Genomic DNA, 27272 nt, shown 5'->3' with positions numbered 1-27272 from the left:
TTCCTCCAAGACAGCTGACCTCCGACAGAGGCAAGGCACTGGGCGGGAGACCTGCGCAGGAGGGAGGAGCACACCTGGGGTACTCCCAAACCCACCTTCCCAGGTAACAGCCTCCCTCTTTTAACACCAGACAGATTCCAAGCTGTCGTCAGATCAGAAAGCAGCTGCAGAGATCACAGTTTAACTGAAGGTAGAGTGTGCCCACAGGAACCTGGAGGCTCCCGTGGAGGAAAACAGGACAGGCTTGTATTTCACTTTCACACAGTATGCTGGCCGTTAAAGCACACTTCAGTCATTCCAGCCTTGAACAAACTCAGTCTAGGGAACAACAACAGTTTGGCTGTATCGAGTTCTCTGCTTTTAGGAGCACAAAGAGGTGAGAATTCAACAAGCTTCTGGAAAGCACGTGGTGCCCAGGGGTGTGTACAGCCTTTATGACCTGAAGACTGTTTACTCCTGCAAAAGAAAGCAGGGCCCTCCTGGACATGAGTTTTGCAGAATGCTTCCTGCAGGTCTCATGGAGCTGAGCAGCATTGTCTTCTCAAGCACAAGCAGCCCCCAACTTGGCTCAGAACACAAGAGGCCCCTCTGAGAGTCCCAGGGTCCAGCTCCAGGTTCGGGGCACGCTGAGCGTGCCTGTTTCTGCTCACCGGGAGCTCAGCCCTCCTCTAGAAGCATCTGTTTTTCCAGGTGACATGAGGCCCCCCCTCCCTTCTCCTGGTCCTTGGGGGGACTTTGCTGGCACCCGGTCCCAAAGGCCCATTCCTGTGCTCTGCCCACAAGTGGCTGCACTGCTGGTCGAGTGCTCAGTGATTTCCATGGGCTGTTTAAAAAATAATCCTCTAACAGAGGTCAAAACGCAACAGATTGGAAAGCTTTTTCCTTTCTACAAATGATGAAAAGACCGTTCTGAGGATACAGGGTGTGCTTTCAGGTCAGTGAACACTTGGTCGTCTCACCCCATTTCTTTTTAGGAATGGAAAGACCTGCCTGCCACCAACCCACCTCTCCCCTTTTGTGCAGACTCCCATGCATCTGCTACAAGTTCATTCAGTATGCGAGATGCCAGCTGCCCCCAGAGCTCCTTACCCTGGAGGAAGGGGTCTCTCCCACGTGGTGGTCTTGTTGTTATGGTCTACATAGTAGACTCTACCATTAGGCAGCTCTCGCTGTTCCCACCTGCAAGAAAAAAAAAACAAAAATAATCATGAGACAGTTGATACTTGCTGGCACAGAGACCGAACCCTGGCCGAGGTGGAGCTACCAAAACAAAGTGCCCTCTGCGATGCCAGCCAGAGCGGTGTGCGTCCCGCTGCAGGGCTCCCCGGGCGCCTGTCCCCACCGCTCCAGGGCCAGCTGGGGAGAGCAGCACCCCTGAGGAGAGGACGTGGAGAAAACTGAAGGCATATGAGACAGCGCCTGTCCTCTCCTCAAACAGAGGTGAAGCGAAGGGGCTCAGCTGCAATGTGGATCCAGCAGCCTCAGCCCCTGCACCTGGAGGGCAGCAAGAGCGAGAGCCTTGCTACACGTAGGACCAAGAGACTTTGTAGGCACCTTCCTCTACTTTAAATCATGCTCAAAAGCCTCCCTAGGAAAACTGTTTGCATGTGTGCCCGTACACTCCGACTGCAGCTGTGCAGCCCAGCCTCCCCCACAGATCAGCGAGCCGTGAATAATTAATAATCACCTTATTACCAAGAATGTCCAGAGAGCTGCATCTGGTGGATTAGCAAGCCTACCTCCTCGCATTGCTTAGCTACGGTGTTCTAACCTTTATTTAAAATAAAGAATGACAGCAGGTTTACATGGCAGTTGTTTGGCTTGCTAGACCAAGACTATCGGAGAGGTGCTGCAGCAGTCTGCTTTCTGAAAACAGGCATAATTTGGAGCGTGAATTCCTAATTTCCTCCAGAAAGTAGGAGGCTTGGCGTACGATTTCACACAGGGTCATTTTTATGCCCTGCGAGTTTTTGATGTAGTTTTTGTTTGGTTTCTCTTAATACATTTTTAAAGGGAAGCCTTTGAGTTTGGGCTGGGGCTGAATTTTCTCCTTGGCAACCCTCCTGCTCACTGCTGACAGATACTGCTTAAAAACATCGCGTGGCCACAAGGCACTCGGTTCGGAGTTGGTCCCTAAGGGGAGCCGGTGCGATAGGGAGGCCTGGCTTTACATGGCTACATCGAAAACCATTCTTTGCCTTAATTCATTCATGAAAGTTTATGCCCTGGCAAAGGCAAAAGCTCCGTGGAGCACCGTGCTCTCCCGTCAGCTTTTACTTTGCAACAGAGAGAGGAAAGCCAGCAGCTGCTGACAGATAAAGTGTTCTCCTGCCACACTCCTGCTCCCACAGGTCTCCCTCCCAATTCAATCTTCGGTCTCAATTAATCGTCACAAAAAGCCCTAGGAAATTAATATACCAGCTTCTGTTGTGACAAGAAGGGAACAAATCCGGGCTTGCAGAAAGCAAGAAATCCTTAAGGAGGAGATGCGCTGAGTACCAATGCCCCATCGCCTGGGCTCACACCGTCCCTGCTCATCCTCAAACCTCCCCAATGAGGCCACCAAACGGTGACCTTAGCCACAACCACAGATCTGCTGTGACCACAGGTCGCGTGCATCACAGCCTTGAGACCACTCTCAAAAGAGGTGGGACGGCAGAAACGGGGAGAGCTTCAGCCATGTTTCCAAGCCCTGGCAGCGTGCCGTCAGCTGGGTACTCCAACAGTCCAGGCAGGCAGCCTGAAAAACCTCTGCCCTGTGCGGAAGGCAATCTTGTACTCTGAGATAAGAGTCAGTTCCCTGAAAGCAGGAGGGGAACATGAATGCCAGGCTCAGGACTTAGCCAAGAGACCGTCTAACCCAAATCAGAGCTGTTGGCTTTGCTCCTAGAGGCTTCTCAAAAGCATTGTCAACTTAATGCATCTGCAGAGACCCGGTAACATCTGCAGATAACAGCTACCAGTCAGCAGTGCTGGATCTTTCTCACCCTAGAACAGATCTAGGGACACCAGGGGTTATCTGTGATGGAAAGTCCAAGGCAGGACCTACTGCGCCTGTGCACCTTCGACAGCGAGGGGCTGCCAAGCGTAACACCACCCAAAGGAGTGACTGTGTGAGAGCACAGCCGGCAATACCCGGTGCTGTTCTGGGATCAGGAAGTCTTTGTCTCTCTGCCCAATGGTCAGCCCTTTTCCTGGGTTACCCCTGGGCAGCGCTGGGCATCGTCAGAGGTGAAATGCCTGGAGTTTCCCGTTCACTAGCGATGAACTCAGAGCTTCATGAGCATAAAAGCACCAGGACAGCTACAAGACTGAAATCTCTAAAGAGAAAATCAGCATAGCTGGGATTTCTTGAAGACACAAGCATGTTCACCCCATGAGATGGATGGCAGAAGGTCCCTGGGCATCTTCAGGGAGAAGGCAGGGCTGTGGAAGTGCCGCTGGCTGGAGAGCTGCCCACTGCAGGCATTGCTTTGGGAAGCCCCTTCCTAGACTTGCACTGCAGACAGCCTCAGATTGCCTCCAGGAACCAGATAGGGATCTGGCACAAGGCTCGGGTGGAGGAATGCTATTCACAAAACTCCAAGGCACAATTCAGCTCATGAGGCTTTGCAGGAGTCGGCCATCCTGCAAAAACCCTTTAAGCATCATCTTTCTGAGGTCAGATGTCCGTAACAGCCTCCTTTGGGCGGATCTAGAGACCGCAGTACCACTGGCTTACAGTGAAGACAACCCCAGCCAGATGTCCCACCTGTTCTGTCCCTGCTGACATGCAGTGCTTCAGAGACGAACGGGACCTCAGCCTTGTGCACACAGAACCAGTGGTGCCAGCAGTCGTAACTGGAGGGGACAGGTCCTCCAGACTCATTAATCACAGGTTCTCTGATCAATATCACAGAATCACAGAATCACTAAGGTTGGAAAAGACCTGTAAGAACATCAAGTCCAACCACCAACCCAACCCCACCATGCCCACTAAACCATGTCCCACAGTGCCTTGTCCACACGTTCCTTGAACACCTCCAGTGATGGGGACTCCACCACCTCCCTGGGCAGCCTGTTCCAATGCTTCACCACTCTCTCAGTAAGGAGATTTTCCTTAATATCCAGCCTGAACCTCCCCTGGCGCAACTTCAGGCCATTTCCTCTTGTCCTGTCGCTTGTCACTTGGGAGAAGAGACCAACACCCACCTCACCACAACCCCCTTTCAGGCAGTTGCAGAGAGCGATGAGGTCTCCCCTCAGCCTCCTCTTCTCCAGACTGAACACCCCCAGCTCCCTCAGCCGCTCCTCATCAGACTTGTGCTCCAGACCCCTCATCAGCTTCATCGCCCTTCTCTGGACATGCTCCAGCACCTCAATGTCCTTCTTGGAGTGAGGGGCCCAAAACTGAACACAGCATTCGAGGTGCGGCCTCACCAGCGCCGAGTACAGGGGCACGATCCCTTCCCTACGCCCGCTGCCCACACTATTTCTGATACAGGCCAGGATGCCGTTGGCCTTCTTGGCCAACTGGGCACACTGCTGGCTCATATTCAGCCGGGTGTCGACCAGCACTCCCAGGTCCTTTTCCGCCGGGCAGCTTTCCAGCCACTCGTCCCCAAGCCTGGAGCGTTGCATGGGGTTATTGTGACCCAAGCGCAGGACCCGGCACTTGGCCTTGTTGAACCTCATACAATTGGCCTCAGCCCACCGATCCAGCCTGTCCAGATCCCTCTGCGGAGCCTTCCTGCCCTCCAGCAGATCAACACTCCCGCCCAACTTGGTGTTGTCTGCAAACTTAATGAGGGTGCACTCAATCCCCTCATCCAGATCATCAATAAATATATTTAATATGGCTCTGAGGACTTGGAAGTCCTTTACGTCAAGAGGCTCTCAAGCCCCCAGGTACCATTTCTGTGGCTGTAGAGACCAGAAATCTCACTATGAGGACTCCTTGAGAGCAGAGGGTTTCCGGATCCCTCAGATACTCCTCTGGGTGCCCCTGTGACTGCAAAGAGCCACGCAGGACTGGGGAGAGCTGCTGGTGGCAACTGATTTATGTCCACTGTCCCCATCCCACACCCTGTACAAACAGGTGAGAAGTTCACATGCTCCTCAGGTCAGCAGCTCCATGGTGATCTGAAACATGAATTTGCTGAGGGCTGCCTCGCCCTATGAGCACTGAATCACCGCCATTAAACAGCAAGCTGTGACGAGCTATTATTATCGCTGACACAGAGCAATGGACTCAGAAACAGAGGGACTGGGGGGCAACCCATCCTTGCTCAGACCACCCTGCGCAGCCCAGCTCTTCGCACGCTTCAGCCTTTTTGAGCTTCCCTGCATCCCGTCTGCTGTCCTGCAAGGGATGGCTCAAGGAGACGCATGACAATGGGCTCTTCCCTCTGGGGACCCTATGTCCAGCTGCTGTTCCTCCCCTGTGCCTGCTGCCACATCGCCACCAGCGGGGAAGATCAGCAGTTTAGCAAGCGCTTAGATGGTGGGAGCTCTCACCCACGTGCACCACTGCTGCAAGCACGAAGCACGCGACGTGTCAGCCCCCGCTAGCTCCCCTCCGACTGCCCGCAAGGCTTGCGTCGGCAGTGGATACAGGGAGCCACGGACGGTGTGAAGTGGCAGCGCTGAGGCAACCCTGCAGTCCAAACAAAACGCCCTCCTTATGTAAGAAACCACAGCCCCATGCCTTCTGCCAGGCAGCATAATGTACCTCTTTGTACGGGCGAGACAGCGCTGTGTATACACACTGCGCTAACGACCGCCTGTCCCGCGTGCAGGATCATCACTGATACGAACCAGATGCAGGAGCCAGCAGCTCTTGTGCCCTCCCTCCCCCCTTTCGCTATCGGTCCGCTCGGAAACCCCTACGTGAGAACCGGGACCCCGCGCCGAAGGCCTCGGGAGCTGTGACTGGCTGCTCCTATGCCACACACGCTCCCCGGCTTCGCAAGGAAACATGCTCTGCCCAAGCCAGGAGGATGTGAAGGAGGTTCTGGGCACTGTCAGGGCTGGAATTATTCAGAACACCTTCCAGCACCCTCCAGCCCCTAAAACAGACTCTTGGTTGTGTGAGAGATGCCTTTGTGGCCACCACATCTAGTGCAGATGTTCAGAGACAGCTATCTGAGCAGAATAAATAGCTCTGAATCCCCACATGAACCCAGCCACTCTCAACTCCATCTGCACGCAGCCCGGCGCGAGCAGGGAGGCTGGGGCTCAGCGCACCCACCAGCACGCAGCTAGGAAAAGCTGCCACCCCTCCAGAGGCTGAAGGGAAGCCAAGCATGAGTGCTATCCATGCTCCCACGGATGAAAGGAGACTCTTGGAGAATGAGGCAGGGCTCCTGCAGAAAGCAGGGGGGACAAGACAGCTTTCCAGCTCGTCAGTGCCAGAGTGACCAGCAGCTCTGCAGGGGACGTCACTCCTGCAAGCAGCAAAGCAAGAGCGATCACTCAGGGGATCTGCAGCGCTCTCTGCACAGCCATCCCTGCAGGAGCCAGGCCAGCGACGGGCTATCCTGCACTGCTTTCTGCAGAGCACGCTGCTGCCAGAGCCGAAGTGGCCTGGTTTGTCTGCATCCCTTCCGCCTGAGACATCGCTGCCTCCACCACCCCAACCATCTGCATCCCCATCTCCCAAGCTGGGCCCCAAACCACTAGTCAAACCAATACCCTGGTGTGGTGAGCCAGCCAAGAATCAGCTGCCCTAGATCAGGTCTCAAGAGATCCCCAGAAGCTCATTTATACCACCCCAGTGCCACAGTGTTTTGTGCAATCCCTGTTTAGCAAATCCCTGTTAGCCCAGAACCTTGCCTGGCCCTCTCGGAGCAGGGCTTACACCACGGAGACCTCAACAGACTCAGTTCTTTGCTCTCCTTCACCTGGAAAGACCTTGTTACTTGGTCTCCACCTCACCGAGCAGGTCAGCTGCTACCCGAGCCAGCCCAGCACGAGCACTAACTCGGACAGCACACACAGGGGGACTGCTGCCCTCTTTCCCCCCTACAGATCCTACAGACAGGACAGGGAGGGACAGATACACAAGGTGCTAATCAAAGGCGTCTCCAGAGATCCAAATTCCATAAGCTCAGCCTGGAGGACAGCTCACTACATCTTCACTGCTCTTCTCCAACCGCCTCCCAAAGCACAACAGTTTTATCCTCCTCCCTGCTCTGACGTGCACCATTTTCTGGTGTGTGAGCACCGCAGGGAGATGGGCACAGGGAGGACACGGGCCACCCTTCCACCTGGCTGGACCAGGTAAATGCAAGTCTGGTGTGTCTTACAAAGCAGCACTTGCAACCTCCCCAAGCCGCCAGAAACCCTAATCGTGAGATATCCACAGGCTCCTCTCCGCCCCGGGGAAGAAACAACAGCCTGCTTCCACCTGGGGCCGTGCAGAGGTGGGGAAAAGGAGACCTTCAGTCTACCTGGTAGGAGCAAAAAGGGGCATAAGCTCTTTCTGGAATAAAGACCTTTTTCAGAGCACTGGACTTTTCCAGCTGCCTGGAAACAGGAAGCGCCCAGGCCGGAGAACAGAAACCCTCACACACCCCGCATAAAGGCACACTGAGCCGTTAACCCTAATTACCTGTGACTGACACACGAGTGAGGCCCTGACCTTCCAGGCATCGCCTCAGCCAAAGCAAAATAAACAGCTCCCTTCATACGAAACACAAGCCATTTTCAACTCCCCCCCTCACTGCTTTGCGTTTTCAGTCCAGAATTAAAGGTGTCTGAAATACAAGGGGAGAACGACCCAGCTGCAGCAGGGAGCAGGGCTGAGCCCAGAGCCTGCCCGCCGCCCCCACCACGAGCCAGCGAGCCCACCAGCATGGCTCAGCTGGCCCCAGCTCTCCTCCCAGCCCCTTCCCCGCATCCCATGGAGAAGGAGGAGGATGCGGAGCATCCGCACCAGGCAGACAAACAGGCGCAGCTATGTGAGGGTCCTGCCCACCTCCCCCCAGCAGTGGCCAGTGCCTCCACGGTGTCTCTGAGCGCGTGTTCATACCCTTCTGCTCGGTGGGAGCTCCCTGGAAATCCACACTCACTCTCTCATACATTTTCCTCTGATCGATCCCTTCAGCAGCCCCAGGAGAGCAGGGGACTCTGCTGCTCCCCTGGGCACAGGCGCCGAGAGACTGCTTGCCACAGAGATGCAATTCACTGTTTATTACCCCAGAGACAACACAGATCAGACCCCAGCCCAGAGGAGGGGTCTGCAGCACAGTCGCATGCCAGATGGCTCAGACGAGGGAGGACAGGCTGTGCCAGGGGAGCAGGGGCACAGGGATCCCCAACAGGCACTCCCAGGCCCTCTCTGCTCTGCTGGGCACCAACTTTTCCACCAACTCCTGATGCAGCACAGCCCCCTCCCTCAAAACATCCTCTTCTTCCAGCACACAGCAGTGTCCCACTTTGCTCGTGTCCCCCCAGCTGTCCTTCCAGGGCCATGCCCCCCTCCCCAAGGGCCACAGGCACTCGATCATGCTGGCCCCATCAGGGAAAGGAAAGTCTCAAGCAGAAGGCAGAGCTTACCCGGGGGGCAGAGCATCCAGGGCTAGCACCGCTGCCCGGGCCGGCGGGGCGCTGGAGCCAGAGGCTGCCTCCTCTGCCTCTCCAGAGCTGGTCAGGGCAGGAGCGACAGAGCTGTCAGCCACGCCTGATGCCGCCACAGTCGGTATGGTCGCTCCCGCTGTTGGCCTTTCCTCTTCGACATCCGCAGCACCCGTTGCATCTCCATTCACTGCAAAGGCAGAGGGCAGAGACATTAGCACCCAGAAAGGGTAATGGGGGGCCCAGCTGATCTACTGCACCCATGCAGCGCTGGAAGTGGAGCACGTGGTGGGTGGCAGCCACTACCACCCAAGCACGGGACTCACGGTGCTCCCAGCCTGCAGCAAAGGCAGCACCTCCTTCACCCAACAGTCAGATCCCTTTGGAACCACCACCTTTGTCCTGAGACAAAAGCAGAGGGTACTTTGCATTTGTGCTCAGTATCTCTCCTGCCACTTGCAAACATGCTGCGAGCCTGACGGGAATTCAGGTAACGAGCAGGAGCTCAGGAACGGCTGGCACAGTGTCCCCCACCCAGGGAGAGGGAAGCCCAGGCTCAGCAAGTCAGCTGCTGCACTGGTAAGAGCTAAACGTTGCTGGATTCCACTGAACTTTCAGAAAAGGGAAGGGGAAGAGACAGAGCAAAGGAAAATTACAAAGAAAACTGATGAGGAGGAAAACACAGACCAAAAAAAATGAAAGGGAATTTGTTTGACAAATATTTATTAGATAGCCAAAAACCCTGAGACTTGGCAGTCCAGCAAAGGATAACTTTCACTACAAGACATCCTGGTTTCAGTGGCAAAGCAAAAGCATTAAAAACAAACCAGCAACAAGTAACAAAGAAGTAAGGGATGCAGACAGAGCTCCACAAGTTAGAGCTGAGAAATGTAGAAAACTGTAAGGGAAGCATCTGTGTCTACAAGCCCAAGCATTTAGAAGTATTGTAGGAGAAACCTCACAACAGTATAAACCGCCACAGACGGGAGACTGAAGACTTACAGACACTTTGTAGAAGAGGCAAACTGCTCAGAATGCTTTTGCTTTGCAGCTGGAGGGTAACAGGACAGCGTCCTCTGGCACCAGAGGAATCCTGGTACACAGCATCAGCAACTAAAGGAGCCCCTCAGGCAGCATCGATGGGCAATGAAGATTTCCAGGTCCACAGGCTCACAGCAAATTCCACCAGAGTCCTACAAGACTCAGGTGAGGACATCTCTGACTGCTACTCATTTCTAGCAAGCCTTGGAAAGGGTGATTTTAGAAGCTTCAACCACATTGTGCCAGTCTTCAAAGGGAACCTGCAGAATGACCTAGGTAACCACGCTGTGATCGGTTTGATCTCAGTCCTGGACAAAATAGGGGAAAAGCTGATCCAAAGTTCACCTGATAAGGAAGGGCTCTAGAGGGAGCACAGCTAGGGCTAAGCAACGCTGCTGCGGAGAAAACGTGCCATGAAATAATCTCCTTTTATTGTTGGATGAAATTACAGCTGTGAGTGACAAATGTAATGGGGACATTCTTGCAACAGTCTGCTCAAAAAACATGATAATGTCACCAAAATGTACCAAACTAAGGAGGAAGAGGATGGTTTCTAGAGGCACTCCACAGAGCACAAGACAGGGTGTCCAGCCCTAATCCCATCTAAAACATTCATCCCCCCATCCTGAAGTGTAAAATCATCAGTGACAGGACTTGCAGGAGACACGGAGGTTGGTGAGTGGTAAACAGCGACAAGGACGGCACAGTCATAAAGCCACTGGGGAAGCTGGGGCTGGGCCAGTAAAATATGTTTTAAGTAAACCAAAGCCAAGGAGTCAAGTTGTACTTGCAGGAACAAAAACTGTCCACAGCCCGAGGGAGTGTCCCCTGCACAGCGAGGACGCTGGGAAGGGCTGGGTGGGCACAGGGGACACGGCACAGCATTCGCTCCCAGGACAGCGCTGCACCAAACAGGGCAGAGACGAGCCGCAGCCCCGGGGAGGGGAGCACAGACCAGGAGTGACAGCTGAAAGGCAGCATTTCACGTCAGCCTTCCGCTCCCCCATCTCCCTCCCAAAATGGGTTTTGGCAAAATTGAAATTGTATTGCTCCAGGTTTTTCCAATGAAATGGAAAAAGAAATAAAATCTTCCTTTTGGGTTGAAGAAAACATTTTCTTCTACCCGAAACAAAGCACTCTGCTTCTCCTTCCAGGTCTCCGATAAAAGCAAAAGGAAGTACAGCACTGCCTGCGAAAGCAGTGCAGGGGAGCGGGAGATGCAGCACTGCTCAGCCAGCTCCATGGAGCCAGAGAAGGAAAACAGATAAACTGCTTGTAGCTTCACAGTCAGGCATGCAGCAGGTCCCCGTCCCTGCTCTACGAGGTATTTATGGCTTGGTGGACAAACCCAAGAAAAGACGAGAGAAACCCTTCCAGAAATACCCTCTGGCGTAAGAATCATCCCCCTCTTGAGAGGCGGGTTTGTGCCTTCTCTGATGCTCAACAGACAGCCACTCCTCCCCACTTTGGTGGGCAAAGAGCTCAAAACATTTTCACTGAAGACTGATGGGCAAATTCAGCTGAACGCTCCCAGCCCTGAAGAAAGTCCACTCAGCTGTGATAACTGTCCTCCTCGCTGTGGCATCAGTGACATTGCTGTCCCAGTATCCTTTTAAAAACCTGGAGCTGGATGCAGTATTTTTGCCAGGGGGCTCCAGAGAGGAGCCACAAGAACTACTCATGATAGGCAGAACAGATCCTACCAGTGCGCTCTGCAGAGCTGCCCAGCTTATCGAAAGTAAAAATCTATAAAATCAATCAATTCACAGGGAGAAAATTCCCAGGCACTACAAGATCTGTTATCTTCGCAGAAATTCATTTTCTCTCATAAAACGCTGCCCCAAGCTCTGTCCCCCCCACCTCCCACGAGCGCTGTTCACCTGTGCCGTTGGCCATGCTGGCGTGCTGCGTGCTCTTGGCCTGCTGCCGGTGCCGGCTCCTGGCGCTGGGACTTTGCTCTCCACTCCCCGGGTTTTGCCTGGCCACCCCAGCCGCATGTCGGTGCGTCCTGCAAGGGAAAGAAACACGGGAGGTGAGACACACCACTGCCCTCACAAAGAAAACCCAGCTCCTGCCTTTTTGCTTCGGTCTTGTGCTACTTCTCCCGCAGCACAGCCATCGGTCTCCCCTGAAAAAGGCTGGGATGCAGTCACATGCCTCTTCTTCTCTGGCAGAGCCCTGAACTTCATGCTGCTTACTTGGACCTGCCAGCCTGCCCACAGGTCCTGGCACCCGCCCGCCAGTGGCAGAGTCCCATGGAGTAACCTGGGTGACAATGACCTTGCTTTTGTTTGCGGGTGCTGACCCCAGTGGCCCCACATGCTGACGAACGGCCCCGGGCACTCATGGCCAGAAACCCGCTTGCAGCCCCCGGCATGTTTGCTCCATCCACCCCTGAGTAAAGCTCCCAGGAGAGATCCCGCACCAGCGCCAGCTCCTGTGCCATGGTGCCGCATCAGGTGCCGGTGGGAACCCTCACGGTGCCTGTGCCCGGCTACAAGCCTTGCACAAAAGCAGGTGAGGAAGGTGCAAGTGTTCCCTGCTGCAGTGACAGTTGGGAGAGCTGTGGCCTCTGCAAAGGAAGGAACAAGCAGCCGGGAAAGACGGGAGCTTAAATCACGGCACAGGCTGCAACCGGCTCAGATGTGGCTGCTCCATCTCTCAGGGGGGTCTTCTCTTTGTGCCACGCTGGAGCTCCCTTGTCACGGTGTCCCTGTGGCCAGGGCAGCCCAACCTCTGCGGGCAGAGTGCCTGCAGCACTCCCCAAGCAAACTCTCCCCCTCCGACCACCCTGGGCCCCTGCGGCAGCCCGAAGGCATTCAAGAAAAGGCTGGGTTTTCACGTTAAGAAGCCTGGTCATTACTGCAAGTGGGGAGGGGGACAGGGCAGGGCAGGAGGGGGGATGCTGCCTTCCTGCGTCCAGAGGGCAGGGGAGCGGAGGCAGAGCCCAGCCACCTCCGCCCAGTATCCCAGCCCAGGGCAGGGACCGCAGAGGGTGAGGACCGCAGGGATTAGGAAGTCAGTTTGCCCCAGCCAAGTTCTCCCCTTAAAAGGGCAAAACCCGCAAACTGTCCCCGTGTCTCAGGGCTGGAGCTGGGAGGGGACAGCAGCTTGGCAGCAACAGGGCACAGCATCAGTCATGCCACCCTCACCAGCTCCAGCAAGCCCTCGGTTCCTCCCACTCACTCCAAAGCCGCTCTACTCGGGGAGCGGCTCACGACAGCGGGCAGAGGAAGGGCTGGGATCGGGAGGAGACATGGGAAACCAGGAGATGGTTGTTGAAAATAGATCAGATAAGAGCCATGCGCAGAGAAGCCCCTGAGCAGCAGCTGTCGAGGCCGCTTCGACCAGCCACGGACCTTCCCAGGAGGGCAGCCCCGCACAGGGGCTCCTCGAGGCACTCCTCACACGATGAGCTCACCCCAGAAACCCCAGCTACCCCCAGGACACCACTACGTGCTGGGGGTTTGCCTTGGCCACCAGCACCTGGGGACTCGGAGCAGCTGCAGGCGCAGAATGCGCTCCTCTTCCCCCGGTTGGGAGGCAAAGGTTGCCCCTTGCTGCCCGTCCACAGGACTCGGTGAGGCACACCGGCACCACGCGCCTCCTGAAAGTTGGCTGGGATCCACCTCCCCACGTTCACCCCACGGCGAGGCCGGGAGGCGGTGTGGCCCGCGGAGCCCCTCCAGAGGGGAGCAGGCAGGTGGCACCGCCGACAAGAGCCGGTCCTGCCGGGAGTGGCCCCCGAGGCACGGGACGGATCTGGTCCCTGCCCTTCTCAGCGCAGATGAGCTAAGCGCTGCCTGGAGAGTTTTTAGAAACCAAAACAGGATGTTTCCAGGCTGCCAGCCGGCCGCACAGGGTTACCAGGCCTGAATTAGCCGGCCCGCCGCCCAGCCCAGCCCTCCTACGAGTGCTCCCATCTGGGCATTGTCTTTTAATAGATGCATGGAAACAAACCCAGCGAGGCCACGTGAGAGTGGCGGGGCTGGGAACAGGCTCTTAAAATAGGAGTGGAGAGAAAACAAGTCACAGCGCGGATGGGAACAGCCTCTCGCGGCCACGCCAGTGGGACGTGCGGAGGGCAGCCCTCCTCCCAGGCAGCTGGCAAGACCCCCGCTGTCCCCCATCCATCGTGGCGCTCGGGTGGCTGCCCCATCGCGTGCTCTGCCCCATCGCCCCTCCTGGGCCAGAGACAGAGGGAGCAGACGATGCCGAAGAGGAGAGTGGCATCAGCCAGGGTGACATCAACCCTTCAGCTCCCCCACTTCTGCCAAGGCAGAGCCCCCGCGCCACAGAGGCTGTTGTGGGCCCCGGGCATGAAACCCAGGAACGGCTGCCTCCTCCCGCTGCGGTGGCCAGAAGATCCTGGCATGAGACGCCAGCAGAGGTGGCAGCACCAGTCTCAGTCGGCACACCAGATCGCAAACTGCGGCCAAAGAGGAGGGAGGGCAGAGCATGCAGCCAGGAGCCAGCACCCGCTGCGGGGGGTCAGGGCGCAACCACCGGGAAACACAACCGGGAGAGCCCTGGCACCAGGTGGGCAGTGGGGGCTCAGCTCCCGAAACACAGAGCTGAGAGAGTCCCCCTGCCCCTGCAAAGGGGGGAGTAGGCAGCCACATCCCCCAGCACCCAGCCCTCACGCCTGCAGTGCTGGGAGCAGAGATGGCACCCACGTACCAGCACCCTGGAGCTGGGGCAGGAGGAACACCCCCTCACCCCACAGCAGCGGGATGCGCAGCCAAAGAGGCGTCTGGCTCCAAAACCCTGAACCCAGTTTATTCCTGTTATCCACCCCCCTCCAGCAGACCCAAGACCCATCTCACGACTTGTTCTCCAAGGCCCTGAGCAACCCCCCGGCCCCTCTGTGGCGGCAGGCAGCACACCCGCCATGCAGCACTGCCTGCCTCTCCCCTGCCTGTGCCAGGGCTGCAACTGGCGATCGCAGCTCCCCCGGCCTTTCGCTACTGCTGTGTCACACCAGAAGCCACATGCCTGGGGACATCCCGCAGCCACACGTGGGGCTTTGCAAAGCAAGGGGTCTCACGAAGGGAAATACTTCATCTGAGTGACCCAGAGGTGTGTCTCCCACCTGCCCTCAGGGATGCTCATGCCCGTTGCTAGCTGAGCGACGTGACTTTTGGACATCACACAAGCAGAGAAAGCAAAACATGCTGCACTGAAGAAATCGCTTGAGTTTGCATGAGCTCGTGACAGGTGACAGCAGCTTCTCACAGCCGTGCTCAGATCGCAATACCCGACGTGGCTCGCCAGCTGGAGCCTCTCCGTAGGGTGAGCAGCAAACCAGGCTACTATATTCCCTGCTGTCAGAAGAGGCCCCTTTGGCCACCACAAGACAAACGGGGATTGTGGCAGCTTTCTCAGCACCCACAGCACCAGCTCTGAGCCAGGGACCTCTGGGCTCTGTTTTCGCTCCGCGCAGAGGGCTGTGGAATTTCACACCCCGTCACCAAGATTAGCAGCAAATCCCAAGATGACATTTGTTCAGGAGAAGAAAGAGAAGCCCTGACCAAGCAGTTTCCCTTGAGGGGACAGTGTAGAAATAGCTGAGGAGCAAAGAATGACCCTTTTCTTTCCGTCCTGCCTGCGAGTGAGTTTGCCAGCATCCATCACCAGGCCCATGAAAATAAACACGGCTCTGCATATGAACAAAGCAAATATCAAACAGCATTCCCATGTGCAAAGGACTCGTACTCCACTCCAGAGAAGGCAGCTGCCTCCATGGTGGGTACATACAGCAATGCTCTGTCCCGTGTAGCAGTACTACATCAAACCGTGGAGTTATGTCCAGAACAACCCTAAATTCAAGTGAGCGTAGGATGAATTGAAGAGTAGCTAGGAAGTTTCCTGTACCAGAGCAGCCATGGGATTTTTAATGACTGCAAGCACACCTGGAAGGTCTCTGAAGGTCCCCTGCAGAAGTACTGGCCAGACCTCACCGCACTTATCTTGCACGCTCACAGGTCGAGACGACACCAAAAGCAGAAACTACTTAGAGACAATCGGAAAGCAGTGGGGAATCAGAAGTAAGCAGCCACACCTAGTCACGAGGCAGAGCCTCCCAAACTAGAACTTTCTTTGCAGGCTTTCTAGCACCTCCTGATAGCCACTAAGTGGCTGCAAAGGCCAGCTCCCATCAGGGCACTGAGCACTCTCTCACCCATGAGAAGGCTTTAACACCTGGACAGCAGGAATCAAGAGGAGCAGCCACAACAAAAGGGCACAAACTGTGTTCAGCAACCTGCTCCCCATTTCCCATCCCACTCCCTCCTCGGGTGGGAGATGAAGACGCGATATGGAAGGACAGGGTCACTTTTTAGAGCCAAAAACATTTCTCCCCTTCGCTCATCTCTTGTATGTGCCTGGCAGATGAAGAAGGAGCAGAAAAGCTCGAGGTGTGGGGCTTGTTGCTGAGAGTGCTCCTAAGCCTGGAGCCTGGGGGCGCGTAGAATCTGTTATCGGGCAGGCTGCAGGCGCCCTCTCTGCAGGCACACTTCTAACCAGAACATCTGTATAGGCTGCTGGGCCGCTGCCATGCTCTGGAAATATAAATAGGTGTTAAATTCAACTCCATGTTGACAGTGTGACACGTCTCTCAATAACCACAGCTCCAAAAGGAGCAGCGCTGAGCCACTCCAGCCCAGCGAGAAGGCAAGGAAGGGCACCGTGCCAGGCACAGGATGGCCTGGTGCCCAAGCATCTCATTTCCTTTGGAAGCAGCTGTTATTTCCCTGCAGCTCTGCTTGCTCTGCTTCTCCTGCTCTCCCTGGACCTTCGGAAGTGTTCCCCCTGTGACCATCGCCCGGAGGGGCGTTGTGCTTCCCAGCCTGGCCCACGCCTGGCCAGGGCTGTGCTCGAGGCAAGAGCTGGGGTCCCTGTAATCCCCATTTGAAGGGACCCCTGCAGACCAGCCCTTTGCTGGTTTGCCTGGCCACAGCCTGCCCCACACCTCCTTGGTAAACCATTCCCTCAGCTGCCAGTAGAGCAACTGGTGGAAACTGTCTGGGCCATCACACTCCTGATATTCCTCAAGAAGCAAATACTTTAAAAGAGAGGCTTGGGTGAGCCGCACCCCGGCTGTATGGCCACCCCTCAGCGCCTCCCAGCTCTGCTGCCCTCCAGGAGGTCAGCCAGCCCAGCCCTGCTCCACACCTTCTATGGGCTGCTTTGCTGGGGGCTGACTGGGAGATCCAGAGTGGGGTCCACTGCACATGGATGATCTAGAAACTTCTCAGCTGCCTCACAACCACAGCAACCACGCAGTAACAGACTGACAGGTGCTGCCAGCACGGGACCCTTACCTTGGTCTGCTTCCAAAGCAGTTTGTACTGGGAGGCTGGTGTCTGCCCTCTGTGGCTGCAGCGGTGCTGCTGGGGTCCCGTCCAGGCACCTGAGACCCTGAATAGGTGAAGAAAAACTGGGTCAAGAAAATGACTGAGGCACCTACTACTTCTACTCTCCTTCCTTCCCTCCCTCCTCCCAGAAAGGTGACGCAAAAGCACAACAGCCCTATATATCACAGGACAGACCCACCAGCACACAAAGACCCCCTGCCCTTATGCTGGGGTGCTCTCCTCTCCCACTGCTGTGCAATGGCATAGCCCATCCCACAGCACCCCATGGCTCTGAGCACAGCGCTAGGGAAGGTAAACGTAGGACTTTGCAGAACTGGCAGCACCAGGAGAGAGGCCGTGTTTGAGGCTCCCACGTTTCACGGGCTTCGTCTCTCAGCAAGGAAGGGAAGGAGCCAAGGGAAAGCAATGCACCAGCCCCTGTCCAGCACAAGCTCTGCTCGCTCCCCAGGCAGTCCTGACAGGTCAGACATCAGTCCATGTCTCCGCACACCCTCCACCACAGGGAGCCCTTTTCCGAGCAGTTCATTAACTACAGAAGCCATTTCCCCAGCCCAGGCGGGACAGCGAGGAAAGGGGCCGAGCCGCATGGGCAGCTGGTGCAGGGCCTGGAGAAGGGCTACTCCTCTCACGCCGGCGGGGGCCAGGGCGTGAGCCTGTCGACGCTCCCGTTCCTGTCCCACCACACGCTCGCTCCCGCGGGAGCCCATGCGCAAGCCCGGAGTCAGGGCGGGCAGGAGCCGGAGCCTTACCTGGGAGAGGAGGCGGCTGCTGGCACTCGGACGCTTGCTCAGAGGTTCCAGGGGCCAGGCTCTCAGCCCCACTCCTCTCCCCGCCGCTGCTCACCGCCTCGTGCTCAGAGCCGCCACATGCATGCGGAGTCGGGCGGCACTCACCCTCTGTCACGGCACTGCCATTAGGCAGGCTTCCCAGATCAACAGCAGGCCCGTCCAGGAAAATCGTCAGCTCTCCGCCGGAGACAACACTGCCTTTGTTCTCCGTCTGCAGGTCCAGGGTCAGCTGCCTGTTCTCCACTGTGGGAGACGAGGGGACATGGAGAAAGACACCAAGCAGTCACCACTCAGGATGCCAGCTGTGATGGAGGATGGCTCCACCACCCCAGCTCCCCCATGGGATGGGATGTCAGCCTCCTGATCCCCTCCAGGCCTCCCCATGCCCCCAAAGGACAACGTGGCCGCTCCCTCAGGGCCAGCTGTCCCAGCGAGCACCACCAGCATTGGCCCCACACCTACACATACCTACCAGCATCACCGGAGGACACCCGGCCAGCCCCACCACCAGCTCCCGAGGAAGACCCTCCTTCACCAGCCATTGCTCGCAAAGCGGGGACCCTCCACAGGGCTGGAGCTGCCCCAGGGCCCCTGGCTGCAACACAGCCGAGACCACCGTCACTCACAGATCCAGAAACTGGGGCTGTAGGGGAGACCGTGGCAGGAAAGCTGAGGGATTCAGCTGGTTTGACACAATGCACGGGGCAAGAAGGGTCCTGCATGAGGGTGACCACCGGCAGGTGCCTGGGACACGAAGTAAGCTGATGGATACATGCCCAACGGTGCCTGAAGCCCTGGCCTGCTGCAGAGGAGCAAGCAGCATCTTTCAGAATCAGGGGTACCCTCATGCCACCTAGAAAACCCAGGTAAGCAGCAAAGGAAAACCCCAGGCACATCCCTCCATCCTCATCCCCGTGTATGAGTTCCACCAAACGCAACTGGCACAAAGGGTTGCCCCCAAACAGACAGAAACGCTCCGCTGCGGCATCAGATCACCTTCACAGAAGCTTCTGGAGTGGGTGGCACGGGCTGGGAGGCTCCTGGAGACAGCCGCCAGCTCCATTCCCCTCCCTCGTGAGCCAGTTTGGCTCCAGGAGCTTAGCGAGACTTTGCCAGTCACAGCTCCACACAGTGGGACACTGTGGCTTTGCTCTAGGCATAACGGCCCCAGGAACACCACTGACCGTTCTCCCCTCAGACACGGAGCGAGGGGCTGCAGCGGCAGGGAAGGGGAGCTGATGAGCCACATGGTGCCACGGCACTGGGGCACCCAGCAGCTGCTTTGAGAACCGGCGCCTGCCCTGTTTTGCTGACACGCATTGGCAGCCTTGGCTCTCTGCCTCCCTGCACTCCAGGACAGACACCCGCCACCCTTCCAGCTCCTCCGGGGCCTCCTGACAGCTCCCTACGGCACACAGACAGCAGCAAGAGGTGTCCCTGGAAGCCATCAGCACCCAGCATGGCTGGAGCAAGGCACAGTGCAAAGGGGCTGCCTGCACACCTCCCACAGCCTCCTCCAGCCACGCACACAAAACCACCTACTGAAGAGCTGCGTCCCCACAAGTGATGAGAGAACAACACGACCATCAGTGCCCACAGGCAGGCAGGGCTCTCGCACCATCGCAGCGATGCCCACCGGAGCCAGCAGGACCGAAACACCCTGCTCCGCCACAGAAGGCCAGAAAAATTTGGCTGCGCCAGCCTGGGACACCAGCCCAGACGCTTCCTGACTCATTTGCTCAAATAATATTTTTATTAGACACAGATTGCTCATGACACAACGGCACCATTTTTTAGCAACCTGCTTTGTCCCCGTCCGCCGTGGGGACAGGGTGTGGTACCTGCCAGAGGGAGCAGGAGGAGGATGGGAACACGCTCCCCACAGACCCCTCGTCCCACCTCTGGCTCCGGGGTGAGACGCGCTGGCGGGGCCCCAGGGTGTGCAACTGCCACTCAAACAGCACCTACGGGTCCTGGCTGCCAGCCCAGCGCTTGCACAGCACCAGAGGTGAAGGCGCAGAGACCACGGTGCCGCTGCGCACCGGCCTGGCCAATGCCAGGACCAGAAGCAGCCGCACACCTCTTGTGCCGGCCCAGAGAACAGCTCCTGCCCGGAAGCTGCTCCTTCCCGCTGCGTGCCCGCCGGCCTCGCACAACTGGGAAGAGACACAAAGGGGATGGAGAAGGGGTCCAGCACGAGGCCGGTCACAGCACTCACACCACACGCACTGGCCCATGGCTGGTAGCCGTCCGTCTTCCAAGCCGACCAGTGCCGTGAGGGGAGCCCAGCCACAGGGCAGGCGGCCCCGCACTAGGATCCACCACCCCCTCCTGAGTGGTCTCTGCCCCGCAGGGCGCTCAACAGGCACCCCGAAGCCCAGCAACACGGAGTCTGCAGCAAAGTCAGGGCCGCGGGACAGGCTGCACTCGTGGGTCTCGTGAAAGCCTCTCAGGATTTTAGTGCCAAGGAGGCAGGTGTCCCATCAGCGCCCAGGGTCCAGGCATGGCAGGAGCTCACAGGGGCACAGCACCGAGGTTGGAGCCCAACTCTGTTACCCGTTACCCACCCATCATCAGACAAGGGATTCTGCTAAGCCTGGTCTTACACTTCTGCTTAAAGGAGTTGCGCTCAGTTTGCTTCCAAGGGGAACCGATCTCACAGACGGTTTTAAGAGCCTGAGATAGAAGATGCCACTGAGCACGGCCAAAAAACAGAACAAATCCAGACCCTGTTTCTCCCCGGCTCCTCCAAGCTGTAAGAATTCGTATTTTCTCCAAGCCGTGCGGAAGTCGTGCCCGCACGCTGCGGGGGTCCCCTCCATCCCCCTCTGCGAGCGCCCGGCAGCCGAGCGCGCCGCTCTCCCCGCCGGAGCCGCACAAGCCCTCATTGTGCAGGCGCCCAGCCGAGGGGGCGGCAGCGCAGGAGCAAAGACAAGGTGTCTCCAAGTGGAGGATGTGAACATGAACCTCCCAGCCGGCTTCCTTCTCCCCCCCTCCACCCCCTTCAGCTTTTTTAAAGAAAATAAACACTAGCAGAACCTTCCATTCACTGTCCCAGTCCAGCACGCGGGACGCACAAAGGGACATTGCTGTTGCACCAACAGAGGGTCCCCTGAACGGCTGAGCACAAAGGCTGCCTGTGTCCCGCCGGCAGCCAGAATGTCAGAGGGATTATTATTATTTTGGGAGGGGGTCGGGGGTTGATTTGGTCCTGAATAAGGTCTCAGTTCAGCTACTTCCAGTGCCCCGCACGCAGCATCAGAGATCCCATTTAGCAGAGGTGAGCTGGAATTCCCACCCAGCCCATTAAGCGGATTTACGGTTCCACAAAGCGAGGCTGGTAGCAGCCAGCGTGATAACGGCCCCGAGCTGAGCCCGAGCCCTCCAGGAACCACACGCGTCTGACACCCATGGGCACAAGCACCAGAGAGCTGCCGCGCGGGAGCGGGTAGCCCCTCTGCCTCTTCCCTGGGTTGGGTGGCTTCATCTTCGCACACGCAGCCAGGAAGATTTCCAGACAGACAGCCGGATGGCGCTTCCCACCCTCTCAGCTCTCCAAACCCTCCGCACAGTTCCTCTGGACGCAAAGGCCAGTTTCCACTCAAAGCGCTCCATGCGATCAAAGCTGTATCCACCATCGTCCCTCGAGAGCAGCCCCCCGCCGAGCAGACAGGACTGCTATTTATGCAAACAGAAGATAAGCAGATCCTCTGGTCGACCCTGAAAACCACACGCTCCAGCCAGCAACCTACTTGCCCCCCATCAATCCACAGAAGAATCAAATCCCAGCGCCAAAACCCTACCCTGAAAGCACCCTGGCACTAGACAGAAAAAGCAGGGCAGAAAATAACGCCAGCAGGGCCACTCTCAGCCCCGATGGGAGCACTGAGCTGTGCTGGCTTCCCCCGGGTCTCGGGGCCCCTGAGCTACCCCAGTGCTCAGGGGCTATCGGTCGGGCAGCACCACTTGTGGCACCCACCTCTCTGGTGCTCGGCAAGTTAAGACTAGCTTAACCTTTGTGCACACCTGCAGCCGAAGGAATGATTCCATGCTGCGGCTACAGCCCCTCCGGGAAGAAGCAGGGGGAAGTTAGACCTTCCACGGCCATCCCTACACCAAGGAGGAACCCAGAGTTTAGGGGAAGGAATAATCTTTACTGTCCCAGGTAAAAAGTAAAAGTCTACCCAGGCAGTGGGAAGCTTTGCCCCTGCTGCTGACCCAGTCTCAGCCACCGCTGCTTAGAGATAACTGTGTCCCACTCCATTTATCTGCCAGGTATAACCAGGAGGACCTCAGACTTCTGCTTCTTTCCTCTGAACCATCACAGCCCTGGGAAGGAAGACAAGATGGGAAGAAGGAGACAAAGAGCCCACTAATTCTGACCAGGGGCAGCTGGCCATCTGCAAAATAGCCCTGCCGGGGCACGGCAGGACTGGAGCCAGCAGACCCTGCCTACTCGCTGGCTTGGGCGCAGAGAGTGGCCTCCCATCCAAAGAGAGCCTGGAGGTGGCCAGGGCACGGGGACAGTGCTGGTGGTCACAGTCCCATCAGCTCTGCAGGACACTCGGGACGCAACACCCGAAAGGTGACGCGGGGTAGGCACAGTCCGACCCCGACTGTGACTTACTGGCTTGGATGACGGGTTTTATGAGACTGTGGCCCAGCGACTACAGAGCTGGCTCACTGAACAGTCACGCTAGCTGGTACGAGTCTTTGCCTTCATGACTCCTCGCTAGGAGCCTTTGCTGCCGGGGCACGCAGCAGAGCTCCTTTGACATCACATCTACGACGGGGGGGAAGCTGCCAGGTTTCCAGAGGTTCGGGGGTTTGCTGCTGGCTTCCCGGAGGGTCCCGCAAGGCCACGGCTCCAGCAGCTCTGCCTGGGGCGCAGCAGCAGGGAAAGAAAAGGCTCTGCAGGTTCTGTAAAACCCTGGCATGTGGTGCCACTCAAGAAACAGGAGCCTGTTGATGTAACTTGCAACCCGAGCAGCAAGCAATAAAAGCGAGCGCTTTAATTTGCGAGCTGCAGCCTGGCTCACTCCAGCGCCTGCACAGACATCCATTGCTCGGCACACAGGGGGAAGCAGCAAAAACCAGCAAGGCCCAGTATCGGCTTCCAGTGGCAGACCGTGGCGCGAGGCCGGCCGGGGACATTCCTCGGGCCTCCCGGGAGGAGTGGGCGAGGAGCTCCCAGAGCCTGGGAACAAAGAGGTGCCTCTGCGGCAGGCAGCAGCTCGGGGGCCGGGGCAGGGGGCTGTGCCATTGCAAATTAGCTGTTTTATGGGAGCCCTGGGAGCAGCTCCGTGGAAGGCTCCAGCTCATTTTCTGTGATTGAGCCCATTCTTACCCACCTCTCCCTCTCCCTGGCCAATCCCCTCCAAAAGCGGGAGGGCGCTGCCTGCCAGAGGAGAGGCCCTGGAGGTGCCTGCCAAGGCGGTGGGAAGCACAGCAAGTCTGAAAGCAAGGCTGGACCTGCCAGGAGCCGGAGCTCCTGTCCGACAGCTCGGGCTGTAAGCTCCAGCAGGCTCTCCCCATCTTCCTGGGAGCTCAGGTCTGAGTGGGCTCATCGCTGAGCTCTTTTTCCAGGCTCCAGGCCTCAGAGCTGAGACTCTCCCACCCGAAGCGAGGTGTGCTTGGCAGGAGGGCCGTCAGAAAGAACGGGGCAGAGCTTCAGCGTCTTCCTGGCAGGCGGGAGCCCTGCACACACTGCCACGGACATCACCGGGGGTGAGAACACCACCCCTGCCCAAAAGCAGAGCAACCAGAACAATTCTTCCACACCAAGTAGAACAACTACAGGAACACAAACCAAAGCCACAGCTAGACTCACATAACTTAGAGAAAACCTCACCAAAACCACAATAAACCCAACTAAGCTGGAAAGCGGGTCCGCTGCCCAGCAGGAGCGGCCCTTGGGGAAGGCACACTCCCACTGAGTGCTTCCCAGGAAGGGGAGAGGATGGATGGGCACCTGCCAGTGGCAGAGGGCACACGCATTTCTGTGCCTTCCCCAGGCAGAGGGTTGTCGGCTGCATTAAGACATTACTTGTCTGACTCAAGATGGCTTGAAATCCCAAACGCCCTTTGCATGCACTGGTGTGACCTGGCCCCTTCCCCAGGCTGGCAGGCAGAGCGAACGGGCTCCCGTCCTCTCGGCAGGCGAGGAGCCCCCTCGAGAAAGGGGTCTCCCAAGGCGCCCGGGGACGAGACACCCACGGGACCTCTGGGGGACCAGCAGCAGTCTCTGGCCCACTCAGAGTTGCAGCAAAGCCCAAAGGCCAAGCAGCGAGTCTGCAGAGAAGAGGAGGGAACAGATGCCAGGCTAGACAAGACGGGCAGATAAGAGCACATGGCTCGTCCGGGCAGCGCCAGCTGCCCCCAGCCCACGGCAGCACCTTCCTGGCAGGGCAGGGCAGGCTCTGCAGCTTTAAGAGTCCTCCCTCCCAGCCCACGGTGTCAAGGAAAAATCTGACACGTTTTTTCTGGTGGATGTTAACGGACAAGCTAGAACAGCCAGTTGCCTTTTCCATTCATTTTCCACACAGCCCCCTGGGACGCCTGCTAATGAAAGAGCCGATTGTGCCCCTGCAGAGGAGCAGGCAGGTAGGGCGGGAGCAGCAGCGGCTCCAGGAGCCCAGCACAGCAGGGTATTTGCACAGCTCGGGAAGAAAAAGCTGCAGAGGAGGGTGCCCTGGGGCAGAGACGCCACTGCAGGCCATCTGACGGCAACAGCCCAAGCAACAGACAACCCAACCCTGAAAATACCCGGGGCGGACGTTCAGGTCCTCACGGGCTTTGTGAGATGACGGCAGCGGCAGCAGCACAACTCCCCGCATGGCTCTCGCTGCCCTGCCACGACAAGGTGCCACTCGGGGGCACGGCAGCCTGCCCACCACAGGGAGCACAGCAGTTTCGTAGCCCGCAGCTGGCAGTGCCAGGGGAAGGAGCTCACCCCAGCCCCTGGCATGGGCAAGAGTCTGAACCAGCCCTATATCCCCTGGGGGCATGGGAGGCCCCTCTCCCTGCTCAATACCAGGTCTGTCTCTCGCAAGCAGCGAAGCTTTGCTTGGAAAAGACAGAGCCAGCCTTTTCCAGCCCTGCGCAGCCGCTCGCACGGCTCAAGCCCTGAATGGCCGCCTTTATGCGGTAGCTGCTGTCATGAGCCTCGCTCTGGCGAACGCAAATGGCAGCAAGTAGCTGAGGGGTGTGTGTTTCCGTGCAGGCTGCAGCACCCTGGCTAACGGAGGTATGGCTTCCGTCACACCCCGGCCCTGACAGGCGGACCAGGGTGCACAATGGCGCCTTGTTCCCTCCCGGGGTGGGGGACTGCATGGGAGCCGCTGCAGCCACTGCCTCTCCTCCCCGCTGTGCGCCTGTGGGGCAGGCGAGGTGGCAGGACCCTGCGGAGCACAAGGGCCCCAGCCAGGGCAGAGGCCGAGGGACCCCGGTGGGGTCTGGCTTGTACGTACGTTTCCCACCGCTCTTCAGCAGGTTGCCGAGGCTGACGGAGGCGGTGCCCAGCAGCTCATTCCTCAGGGTATGGCAGCTCCACACCTTCAAGTCCAAGTGGCTCTGAGCCGTGACGTTCCTGCAGAGACCAGAGAAGGCGGCCGTCACCATGGCCTCGTCCCTGCTCCATGCTCGGGAGGTGGGCCGTGCCAGGCCTGCCAAAGCCAGGGAGCAGAGGGAGGCGGGCAGGGCCCTGGGGCGATGGGACACCCTCCCTCCCGCCGCCCTCCCAGCCTGTCTGTCCCTGGCAGTGTCCTTGTCTGGGGGGGCAAAGATCTCTGACATCCGAGTGGCCCCAGCCGATGGCACAGTGGGGTACACTGCGGAGCACGGGGCCAACCCCCTCACCAGCCCCACACTGGGGAGTCATGGAGACTTACAGGATGAGGATCTCATTCCACAGCAGCTCAGAGCTCCCGATCTGCTTCCCCGTCTTCTTGGTCTCGCTGGGCAGCCCGTCGCCCGCCACCTCCACGTAGCAGTTCATCCGTGACGAGCGGCTGTGCACCTTGGGCTTCACGGACACGACTGGGCAGGGGGGACCGGCAGAGGGTCAGGCAGCCGCAGGGGAGACTCTTTCCCCCACCCCATCCCTGCCAGCTCGGGATGCCACCACTCACCACAGAGTCAAACTGCTTTTGGGAGAGGGGGAGTGAGAAGCGATTCTCCTGATGGCAGCAACGGCCGTATCCAGGTGCTCCCACCACCAGCCCCCGGTCACTGCCCATCCCCAGCTTCACCCACGCCTTGGCCCCACACCCGAAGGCTGCAGGACTGTCACGGTCCCCACAGACACCACCCTATGCCAGGGCTTGTGAGCCAGGTGGTGGCAAAGGGGGTCTGCCGGAGCCGCTGGGTAGAGGCACCCACCAGGCCAGGCTCAGCCGACCCCGGGCCAGCGGTGCCCTGCGCAGGGGCTGCGGGGCAGAGCCAGGGACGCAGCTCCAGGCGTCGGGAGCCATCTCGCGGCCACGGGAGCACCAATGCGGCCCTGGCAGGGCCACGGAGCCAGGGAGAGGAGGCAGCAGAGCCCAGCCAACGGCCACTCCGCTTCCCTGGGCACCCATGGGATGCAGGCCAGTGCTGGCCTTCCCCAGCCCCTGCTCCCCCCCCAAGAAGGACTCCCAGCCCGGGGTGCAAGCAGAGCACATGCCCAGACCCGACGCACCCAAAATCCACATTCCCCTCTGTGGGACTCCCGGCCCCACCTCTGGCGAGGCAGCAGGACCCACCTTTCACGGAGAGCTGGGACTTCTCGCAGGGCAGCCCAGCCCTGGCCCTGCTGGAGCTCGCAGCAGCCATGGCATCACCCCTGGCTGGAAGCAGAGAGAGAGGAGACACCTCAGCACCGCTCCCACCGTGCGAAGGAAGCCGGGGCTGCACTGGGGTCCCAGGTCAGCCCCTCTGGGCCCAAACACAGCCCAGCCTTTACTGCAAGTGACCCACACGGCAGGGAAACTTCGCAATGCACAGGCACACGCCTGGTAAACGCAGGTTCCCTCACTCCTGATAAACCAGCCCTGCACCGCAGGCAAGAGCAACGCTGCGCCCTAGGGAGAGAAACTCCCCTTCAACAGCATCGCCACAGCCTGAAGAGATTGAGCCAAGCTGGGAAGCACTCATCCCTCTGGACACCCCATTTGGGCGGCTGCAGCTCGCCCTGACCCAAAGGTCAACTGCCGATCACAGCCGGCACGAAGACAGAGCAGTCTTCAAAGCCTTCAGCAGATACGCCGTCTCACACCCTGCTCTGTGCTGCTGAGCAGCAACACCGGCTCACGAGCAGCCTGCGTGGCCACCGCACAAGGAATCCCTCAGAAAGGACAACACAGTGACACCAGCAGAATAGAGGAAGGTCCAGTCACAGTATGGGGAAGCAGCCGCATCCCTCAAGGACAGCCCGGGTCTCTTCCTGGCAGCAAAATCCCACAGAAAAATCAGTCCCATCTGCTTTAACACCCTGTGGAGGGGATGGGGACCACAGCTGCTCTGAACACAGAGA

General features: G+C 58.1%; 1 protein-coding gene across 1 annotated transcript in view; it reads right to left on the bottom strand.

Annotated features, from left to right (window-relative positions):
• WWP2 (WW domain containing E3 ubiquitin protein ligase 2) overlaps nucleotides 1-26572 on the bottom strand; it is a 41576-nt gene extending 15004 nt beyond the window's left edge. The window contains exons 1-8 of the mRNA XM_059824653.1: nucleotides 26503-26572; nucleotides 25651-25798; nucleotides 25231-25349; nucleotides 17723-18004; nucleotides 16920-17016; nucleotides 11478-11605; nucleotides 8539-8746; nucleotides 1090-1179 (exon numbers count right to left, since the gene is read on the bottom strand). Coding sequence (XP_059680636.1) covers nucleotides 1090-1179; nucleotides 8539-8746; nucleotides 11478-11605; nucleotides 16920-17016; nucleotides 17723-18004; nucleotides 25231-25349; nucleotides 25651-25798; nucleotides 26503-26572 — 1142 coding nt within the window. The remainder of the gene's footprint in view (nucleotides 1-1089; nucleotides 1180-8538; nucleotides 8747-11477; nucleotides 11606-16919; nucleotides 17017-17722; nucleotides 18005-25230; nucleotides 25350-25650; nucleotides 25799-26502) is intronic.
• Between the last annotated feature and the right edge of the window lie 700 nt (nucleotides 26573-27272).

Source organism: Gavia stellata, chromosome 15 (assembly GCF_030936135.1).
Source record: "Gavia stellata isolate bGavSte3 chromosome 15, bGavSte3.hap2, whole genome shotgun sequence".
Taxonomy (NCBI): domain Eukaryota; kingdom Metazoa; phylum Chordata; class Aves; order Gaviiformes; family Gaviidae; genus Gavia; species Gavia stellata.
Note: the sequence above shows the minus strand (reverse complement) of the source record. Positions and strands in the feature narration are given on the sequence as shown.